Consider the following 9991-nt stretch of genomic DNA (forward strand, 5'->3'; position numbering starts at 1 on the left):
GGGACACAATATTTTGATCTAATATTCATTCTTGACTCCACAAGCACAAGAATATCAAATCCTACCACAACAAAGTCATCCGCGATTATGGAACAACATAGCTTAACCATCAATGGTACATCATCCAAAAGTCTGTGAGCATGTATTGCGGCTATTTAAAACAACTAATCAGTCGGTGACCAAGTTGTGCTCAAATCGAACAAGTAAATTGATATAGTGTGTTTTAATGATTTAACCGGATATATGTACCTTGTTGACAATCTTTTTTTCTTTTTTCTTTTTTCTTTTTTGCCTTCCAGCTCCTGTATCCATGGACGAGTTCGGACGTGTCCAATTTTAAGGTCGGCGTGGTGCTCCATGACGTGACACAAAACAAGCGGTGCTCCACAATCATTGGTCACGATAAAATTCCCAGGAAGAACATAAAAAGCACTGCACGCTAACGACTATGCATAAATGACTACATCACGCGTGGAGGGCAAATGCGGAGAAAAGGCAGCTGGATACGAACCGCACTATAAAACGCGCGTCAGGTAGGATGACATCTGGAAAGTGCAAATCGATCTTCTTGTCTACTCTACACGTCACATCAATCATCACAAAGACAACAACACGGAAGGAAAAACAGTACAGCTTTCTCGTGAACTAATGGCAATACACTGGATCAAGCGTGCAGATCATGGATAATGGCTGGTAAACTGGTTATACAGCAAAATGCTCATCCTGTTGTAACATGAATCTGGTTTGTTAATCTTCATTCACTTGACAAAGGAGCTTGATGGTCACTTGACACTCGCCAATGGCTGACTGAGCAGAACGTCAAGTATTGGTGGACAAGCATGTCAAAACCAAACACGATGAACAGGAAGGCCATCGCTTCACTGACTATGCTTGTGCTTCACTGACTATGCTTGTCAGTTGGGTAATCTCATCGCTTCACTGACTATGCTTGTGCTTCACTGACTATGCTTGTCAGTTGGGTAATCTGGAATGGGAGAAACGCTATAGTCTTCAGAAAAAAATATACGCCACCCATATACATCCTCAAACTGATCCAGGATGAAGTAAAGCTTTGGGTCACGGCAGAAGCGAGACACCTGAGCAACATCATATGCCGCAAGAGTAGTTGTCGTTTACCGTGTGTTCGGACGGGCTATGATGTAAAGCCTTTTCCTACACTGTAGAACTCCCCTCCTTTTTTAATACCTGAGGCAAGTCTTTTGCCTCTGTTCCAAAAAAAAAAAAAAGAGCTTGATGGACCCATCTTGTTGCAACAGTTTTCCTGTGCGACAACTTTTCCCTGGGTATCTTCAGAAAAAACCGATCTCCCAATGGTTGCGAATTTTATGAAATAGTTCAATAATCAAATACAGAAAGAAAAAAAAGACTGCCAAGTAAATACATGAGAAGTTCAACCGTCAAAAAGATATATTAAATTTTACGGGGCATTCCCTCTGGATTAGTAACTAATCCCAAGGACGGTGAACTTAAAGTCTTAAAAAATATAAGACGTCTTAGATTAGTTTACAAGAGGGAGTACAAGAACAACTGCAGTTCGACAAGTGCTCCCGATTGCAACACACCGCACACAGGCATACTAAGATGAATAGCAGCGCATTATTTCATGAGTGGACAGTAGTGTTAGCAAAAAACCACCTGGGTTCAAGTCTAACTCATACCTCTAATGTGAGTGTCAGAGCTCCTACTCAGTTTCCAAGTTGGGTGATTGAACTAGTGAATATAGGGATGTAGCAATTGTGTTATTTGCAAGCCATAAACTATGCCTATCTCCATTGCATAATACTGCCTCTGTATCAAGATGTAATACGTTTTTGGGTTTTGCATAGGGCATAAAAAACGACTTATATTTTGTTACGGAGGGAGTACAATTGCATAAACCTACCAACATACATACAGATATAACACTCGGAACTGAGAAGACATGCTGGGGTACCATCGTATTCGACACTTACCGCATTCTATAGTTTCTCCTCAGTAAAAGTACATGTTGCAGGACTCATGCAAGAAACTTGATGGTCACTGCGTTAGATTCACTCTGTCAGAAAACAGAACATTCTTGTGTCAAATCTCATTTTACTAAAATAAAACAAAACAGCTTACATCCACATGTTATTTTTTCTCTTCACCGTCGGAATCAGACTCTGCGAAGACTGTTTCCGGCTGAGTTTGAGCATATGCTGGCGCAATAAACTTTGGGTCATTCTTTGCAGCATCCGCATATTTCAAAATTGCTTCTCTTGGATCTTCATCCATCCATGTCTCCTTAATTAAACCACCCTCCTGTAACAAACAAATTGATAAAATTATATGTCAACAACTAAAAGCAGGTATACTTTGGGAGGAAACACACTGGAGTACATAAATAACCTAAGTTCGCCTTGCATATGAAACAAAAGGGATGGTTAATGTGTATATTACCTTCATGAGATACTGTGTCAGCAAGCTGCCTTTTGTCGTGCCAATTTTACCACCAAACCCTGGACCACTAACAGGTGCTTCTGGTTTGTGTGATTTGAGGGGGTCTTTCATCATCTTCTCTCTTTGGCGTTTACGGCTTGGTTGATCTCTGAATAGAGGCAGTGCATGTGGATTGTGTATTAAAGGTTGCACCTCATAATCATCAACAGATTGTTTCCTTGGTGCTCGTCCAACACACACAAGAGCTCCCCTCTGACTAACAGAAGGATCGTACAAGATATGAGTCCCACCTTCCTTCTTGTCCCCAACTGTTGCGAACACCTACAGAAATAGTAGAGGTTCAGAAACTCGATAATATCCTAAAAATAGTATTCAGCACCAGCAAATCCAAGTACTAATGAATAACCTGATTAATCCTTGGATGCCAGAGCGACCTTATCACGCTGTAATGTGGTGAAATTCCCACCCTTGATACAAGCTCTAGTTTCCTTCTATCAAAGAAGCAAAGTAGGCCTCCATTTCTGCCATCTTTCTCAACAGAGGTTCCTGTAAAAATGAGTTGCTCGTCTGAACTAAATGAAGCATTTGTCTCCGCATAGTTATTAGGCAGATCGTCAAACACTTTCAAAGGACTCTTCGTTTTCCTCAAATCCCATATCTACATAAAATTTTCAATGCAATATCATAATTAGAAATAATATACAGTATAAGGAAGAGAAGAGCAATGCTGCAGCTCTTATCATTATCATAGACCATAGATTCACATGATAACAGTAGACCCAAACAGCAAAAGTATCTAACTGAGTCTGATAACTGAACACGTTGCAGGTTGCTACGTTGGAATCGATAAATAAGTAGTGATCATGGCTAATAAACCTTTCTTTACACCATTTTTCAATCCAGGTCCCAGCAGAAGCTCTCCAAAAGCACAAAAGACATTTTACCCCCACCCCCACCCCCACCCCCCAACACACACACAACCCCGTACAGGTTTGTTCCTTTCTCCTCTCCCTCACCCCGATAGCTTCTAACGAAAGAAATCCCCAACGCGCTAGTCCTCCCTTTACACCGTGTTTTAATCCAGCTCCCAGCAACGGCTCTCCAGAAGCACAAAAGACATCCCCCCCCCAAAAAACACACACACACACACACACACACACAACCCCGTACCGGTTCGTTCCATTCTCCTCTCTCCCTCACCCCGATAGCTTCCAACGACAGAAATCCGCAATGCGCTAGAGCTCCCTTTACACCGCTTTTCAACCCAGCTCCCAGCAACGGCTCTCCAAAAGCACAAAACACATCCCCCCCAAAAAAACACACACACACACACACAACCCAGCTCCCTTTACACCGTTTTTCAATCCAGCTCCCAGCAACAGCTCTCCAAAAGCACAAAAAACATCCCCCCCCCCGAAACACACACAACCCCATACCGGTTCGTTCCTTTCTCCTCTCTCCCCGACAGCTTCCAACGACAGAAATCTACCCCCCCCCCCCCCAACATCAACCTCCGCCGCCACCGACGGATCTCCGGCCGGAGGAACAGATCCTCCTCCAGCCACACACCCTTGGCCCGGAGGGCACGGTCCCTGCCGCCCCTCCCAGAGCCCTGCGATGGACTCCACCCCACCTACCCTCCTCCCTGCAAGGTAACCCCCTCCTGATCTACTCATCAGCCTCCCCCTGCAGCGTGGTCGCCAAGGTGGGCGTGCTCATGCCTGAGCTGTGCGTGCTTGTGTGTGTGAGGTAGGTGTGCGCTCATGCCTAAGCTGTGTGTGTGTGTGAGTGAGAGGTGGGCGAGCTGGGTGTGCGTGGAAAACTGGCAAAAGCTAGAGTGGTAAAAACAAAAATTTCCCGTGTGCCGGGTGTGCTGGCATGAGCTGAGTATGCGTGTGCTGCTGCGTGTGTATGAGCTGGGAGTCTGCGGTGTGCTGTGCATGAGAAGGCTGGGAGTGGTGTGTGTGGTGGCTGTGAACTGATGTGCTGTGAATTGCTATCGCATATGAACTGTGACTATGAACTGATGCTTGTGAATTGCTATTGCACATGAGCTGCTCCATGGGCTTCTCGGCTCTGTGTTGTGGACTAAGAATTTATTGTGAATTTAAAATAGAACTACTATGTTGTATGTGATGTCGAAGCTATGCTTTGTGCTGCTGCTCTGCTATGTTTTCATAGTAATGTGAATTGATGACTGGCTATGCAGATTCATTTCCTTTCAAGGTTGAAACGGATCATAGGCCAACCAAGTACTTGACATGGTTGGATGCTTTCAAATGCAGAAATCAGATTTAGTAATGTCATATTTTATTATATATCTGAGAAGTACTAAGTTTTATCTTATGTGCAGGTTCACAGGGCAATTAGAGTTTTCCACAAAGAACCTCCAGGGAACCTAAAGGAGCTTCTGATCATGATTGGAGGAGCGAATGTTGATGGGTCTCGATCCCAGTACCACCAAAGCCCAAGTGTAAGAAAGCAAGTTCAATTCCTTGCAGTCCATCTAATTAAAGAAAAATAATGTGCCAAAGGACTTCAATGATGACATTCTCACCATTATGGAAGAGGTTGCCAAGTGTGGGGCATTCGAGACTAGTAATGAGTACTACATGGCTACAAAGTTGTTTGCTAAACCATCAAATCACAGCTTCTTATATGCAATGAAGTCAAATGAGGGGAGACTCAATTGGCTCAAGAGACTGTGAGGGAAGGGAAGTAGTAGTTTCGCGTCAATGTGGACTGTTATGTATCTTTATGTATTTCCTTGCATAGCTTTGAACATCCTAAAATATGTATTTGCTTGCTTGGCTGAGAACAGTTTGAATTGTGTATTTGCATCCTTAATTCCTTATTGGAGACCTTGTTGAACTATAGTAGTAATGTAATGAAAACCTTGTATTTGACAACAATGGTTTCATGTAATATATAATTAGCACAATATGTTTGATCTCTTCAAATGTATTACTCCCTCTGTTTTTATGTACTACGCATATTAGTTATGACTAACCAAGCTTTTCAACCCCGTTTTTCAGGCAAACAAGATGCCAGAAGAATGGAGACGGAGTATATTAGTACCAATCTTCAAGAACAAGGGGGATGTTCAGAGTTGTACTAATTACTGTGGAATTAAGCTGATGAGCCATACAATGAAGCTATGGGAGAGAGTCATTGAGCACCGCTTAAGAAGAATGACAAGCGTGACCAAAAGTCAATTTGGTATCATGCCTGGGAGGTCGACCATGGAAGCCATTTTCTAGGTATGACAACTTATGGAGAGATACAGGGAGCAAAAGAAAGACCTGCATATGTTGTTCATTGACTTGGAGAAGGCCTATGATAAGATACCGCGGAATGTCATGTGGTGGGCCTTGAAGAAACACAAAGTCCCAGCAAAGTACATTACCCTCATCATGGACATGTACGATAATGTTGTGACAAGTGTCCGAACAAGTGATGGCGACAATGACAACTTCCCAATTGAAATAGGACTGCACCAGGGGTCAGCCTTGAGCTTTTATCTTTTTGCCTTGGTGATGGATGAGGTCATAAGGGGTATACAAGGAGATATCCCATGGTGTATACTCTTTGCGGATGATGTGGTGCTAGCCGATGATAGTCGGACGGGAGTCAATAGGAAGTTAGAGCTATGGAGATAAACCTTGGAATCGAAAGGTTTTAGACTTAGTAGAACTAAACCCGAGTACATGAGGTGCGGTTTCAGTACTAGGCAAGAGGAGGAGGTTAGCATTGATGGGCAGGTCATGCCTCAGAAGGACACCCTTCAGTATTTGGAGTCAGTGCTGTAGAAGAATGGGGATATCGATGAAGATGTGAACCAAAGGCTTTGTTGTTGTTGTTGTTGTTGTATTAGTTTTGACTAAGTTTATCGAAAATAATATGAACTTTCACAATAAAAATATATATGATGTGAAAATATATTTAATGATGATTCTAATGGTATTGATTTGGTATCGCGGATGTTAACAAAATTTGTATAAACTTGGTCAAGTTTGACCTGAGACAAAACTAATATGCAGAGTAAATAAAAACGGAGGGAGTATCATATAGCCAATATGCCAAAATCATTTAAATACACTGTCCATGACATCAAACAATTGTAATTTCAGTTAAAAAACATGAAAACCAGCAACGACAAAAAGAGCTCTTAATTAAGTCATTTGCGGTTATAACACTAGAATCAGCACCTATTCCCAATCTACAGAACAACAGAAGACATTATGGTCATTTTAGCACCCTTCTGCACCAGCCGCAGTTGCTACAGCGCAACTACCAAAAGCCTGCATATTGGCTCTAATCTTTCAGCCGCAGCTAGCAGCTACAGCTACTCCTTTGTGCCCGAGCTGTTGCAGCTGCAACTGTGGAAGTTGCAGCTATAACAAGCATGCTCTAAGCAGAAGTATTTTTAAGGGAGAAATGTAGGTGACATCTCAAATGGCTTACTTGACTGATGCTTAACCTAAATACCAAACAACTTTTCAGTGTGTAAGAGTATGACGGCATAGGCGGATTGCAGATAATGAACTTTAAACATGCAGACGCGGATCATGTTAACAGAACAGATAAATTACCTTTAGAGTACTATCCATACTTCTTGACAGAAGAATCTGCCCATCAGTAGAAAACTTAACCCCAGTGATATCTTCTGTATGTGCTTTTTCAACATGAATATCTGGTCTGCTTCCCCATCCAGTCTTTATGGTCCAGAGCTACAAAAGACATATGAGGTCATACAATGTATTAAGTATTAACCAAACCATCTGGTTAAATTCAAAGTGATAGGACAGTTTAGAGATTGTGAAATATATAAAGTACCTGAATGGAACCATCCCCCACGCCAGCAACAATCCGCTTGCCTTCATGATCCCATGCACATGAAGTAACAGGAATTCGCATTGGTCTTTTTAACTTAGGTTTGATGACCTATTGAAAATGTAATGAGAAGTATTCAGTATTCCACAATAGAAAATGGTAGGAGCTTCAATCATGCTACATAACAAGTGGTTCAACTTTAAGCAAATGTTGGTGCAAAAACGAACAAATATCAGAGCATTTCAGGGTTATTATATTGCTAGGACCTTCCTCAAAATAATACACTGATATTTCAGGGTTATTATATTAGTAGAACCTTCCTCAACATAATACACTGCTATCTAGAGAATGGAACGATTGGTTTAACGTACCTGCTTTTGACTGCTAAAGTCTGAAACATCCCAGAGACGTAATGATCCATCTTCCGATGAGGTCAATATAGTTTCTTTTGACTTGGGATTCCATTCACCACCAGTTAGTCCAGAAATGTGACCCTTTGTATTCTTCAGATCACGGATATACATATCACCCTTAACAAACTCACCAAGCGAAAGCCCATCTCGGTCATATATCTGATAGGAAGCATAATGTAAATAACACGGTATTGATTTCTAGCGTCACAGTTTTTGGTGATTCAGGAGATAGCAAACCAGAATATACCTTGGCCTGAGCAGAACCCGTGACACATAAGAATCGGTCCGATGTCGGACTCCAGCTTAGGCTACGAACTTGATGCCCCTCACAAGGTTCTAATTGCCTAAATGACTGTAGCTTTGAATTCATGCCTTGGAAGTCATACATCCGTATAGTATAATCGTAGCTGCCGGAGAGCACTCGGGATCCTGTAGGGTCAACAGCAAGGGCTGAGACCACCTGCAAATGAAATAAATGATTATTAACCAGCGAAATAGATTTACTTGGAACTAGCAATGTAACATGGGCAACTCTTCATAGCATCACAGGAGGCACCTTCGAGGATCACCCCAAGAGCACGCCAGCTGATATTCAACTAAATTTGTCGATTCTAAGGTTGGCTAGCTAGGTGTAAACCCTTTTTGTTTTAGCCTTTTTTTTCTGCTGTTCTTTTTCTTCGGTTGGCTAGGTATTTTGCTGCCTTCTTTATTTCTTTTTGAGTTGTAGACTTTTAGTTGTAAAGCATGCATCATCCTGAAGTTTCTCTTCCAATAAAAAATGGCATGCACTTGGGTGCGTGTTCGAGAAGAAAAAACTTGAGGATGTACCCAGCTTTACCATGGATTGGACATTGCACTGCTTGTAGACAACGCGAACCGACAATGCAATAGCAACAACTCATTTTGTGCGAACATGGCTAGAGTTGGCACGGTATACTCCAAATTTTGTCCGTGCCTCATTTGGGGTCTCGATAGAAATTCTCTAGGGAAAACTTTGTGGTATGTAAAGTAACACACAGAGAAAATTTCTAGAACAACACCGTGCGGTACAAACAGAAGGTGAGCTTCCACAGCTTATCTTCTAGGATCAGTTTAATTCGGCTAAAACATATTCCCTCCGTCCCTTGATATAAGAGTGTTTTCTGACACTAATGTAGTGTCAAAGACGCTCTTATATTATGGCACGGAGGGAGTATTTGTGAAATAACTAAGAAACCTGACAACTCCCACAACTATCCAGAAACTCTGAAGGCCAACCACATCAACTTTAACAACTCCAAAGGTAAAACAACTCAGCTGTAGAAAAGGAAATAATTCTGGGCGTGGTTACCTTGGTGTGCCCCCGCAGAACAATTTCGTTGCTGAGGGGAATCCTGCCGAAATCCTCCCCATCGTCATCCATATCATCGTCGTCGTCGTCATCATCCTCGTCCTCGTCCTCCTCCTCCTCATCCCCCTCCTTCGACGGCGGCGGCCGAGGCGGCCCAACCATGCTGCCGTCCTCGTCCTCCGCCTCCGCGTGCGCAGACGGCCGCTGTGGCGGCCGAGGCGGCCCAATCAGACCGCCACCCTCCTCATCATCCTCCGGAATACGAGCCAAGGCCTGGGGCGGCCTAGGGGGGCCGACAACGGCGCCACCGCCATCGTCCTCCTCGGCGGCGGTAGAGGTGGAGGGGTTGGAGCTAGGGTTTTGGGGCTTGCGGAGGGTGGAGGAGTGGGAGGCGGCGCTGGGGCGGGCGGGCGCCTTGCCGAATGAGGTCGGGAAGAAGGCGCGCATCATCGCCTCCTCGTCCATCTCGCCGCCGTCCGCCATGGGGCCACTCGTCGCCGGCGAGTTCGGAACGAGAGATGGGTGCTGCCGCGAGGGTTTTTTTTTTTCGTCGAGCGTTCGCACGCCGTGTCGCTCTAACTGGTCGAGTCACAGCTGGGCTGCTCGTAGCGACTAGGGCCCAGTTCTTTTCACCCTGGATTCTAGAGAATCAGGATTATGGAAAATTCTCCCAGAATCTGCTTCTCCCAGAATCTGTGGTCGAGTTCTTTTCAGAGATTGTAGTTTGAGATTCTGGAAAGTGTTGTCTGTTGAAATGTCTGTACTGTCCTTAGATAGAAGTTGTTTGCTGAATTGTTAACACTCTGTTGTTTCTAACAGTGACGAAAATGTATTTTACGAATGGCATAAAAATTGCTAAATATTACAATGGGTGTAAAGTTTTGTTCATGACGGCAAGTGCATAAACTAAAAAAAGACAATACTCTCAAGGTACAAGACTAGCAGCAATCGCCTCACGTGTTGCGTTCATGGTACC

General features: G+C 43.5%; 1 protein-coding gene across 4 annotated transcripts; it reads right to left on the reverse strand.

The window, feature by feature from the left end:
• Nucleotides 1-534: 534 nt before the first annotated feature.
• On the reverse strand, nt 535-9606 carry LOC123430382 (WD repeat-containing protein 70). 4 transcript variants are annotated; one of them, XR_006622925.1, is made up of 10 exons: nt 9016-9606; nt 7933-8145; nt 7644-7844; nt 7276-7383; nt 7032-7169; nt 2846-3097; nt 2440-2760; nt 2122-2301; nt 1974-2040; nt 535-985 (listed from the first exon to the last, which is right to left on the reverse strand). XR_006622925.1 is itself a non-coding variant. In XM_045114264.1 (9 exons), exons 1-8 carry the CDS (start codon nt 9496-9498, stop codon nt 2131-2133), a joined length of 1887 nt encoding a protein of 628 aa, XP_044970199.1. In that variant the 5' UTR covers nt 9499-9606; the 3' UTR covers nt 616-2040; nt 2122-2130. The 4 variants fall into 4 exon arrangements, 2 of the variants coding, with proteins under 2 accessions (XP_044970199.1, XP_044970188.1); XM_045114264.1 differs by having other exon boundaries at nt 616-2040; XR_006622924.1 differs by having other exon boundaries at nt 616-985; nt 1974-2301; nt 9016-9605.
• Between the last annotated feature and the right edge of the window lie 385 nt (nt 9607-9991).

This window comes from Hordeum vulgare, chromosome 1H, assembly GCF_904849725.1.
Source record: "Hordeum vulgare subsp. vulgare chromosome 1H, MorexV3_pseudomolecules_assembly, whole genome shotgun sequence".
In the NCBI taxonomy this organism is placed as follows: Eukaryota; Viridiplantae; Streptophyta; class Magnoliopsida; order Poales; family Poaceae; genus Hordeum; species Hordeum vulgare.

Excerpts from the sequence above, each read along its gene's own strand:
- LOC123430382 (XM_045114264.1), bottom strand. The coding sequence starts at position 9,498 with ATGGCGGACGGCGGCGAGATGGACGAGGAGGCGATGATGCGCGCCTTC. Across the intron at positions 7,384-7,643 it reads ACTTTAGCAGTCAAAAGCAG|GTCATCAAACCTAAGTTAAA; the intron begins GTACGTTAAACC and ends CATTTTCAATAG. Across the intron at positions 3,098-7,031 it reads GTATGGATAGTACTCTAAAG|ATATGGGATTTGAGGAAAAC; the intron begins GTAATTTATCTG and ends AATTTTATGTAG.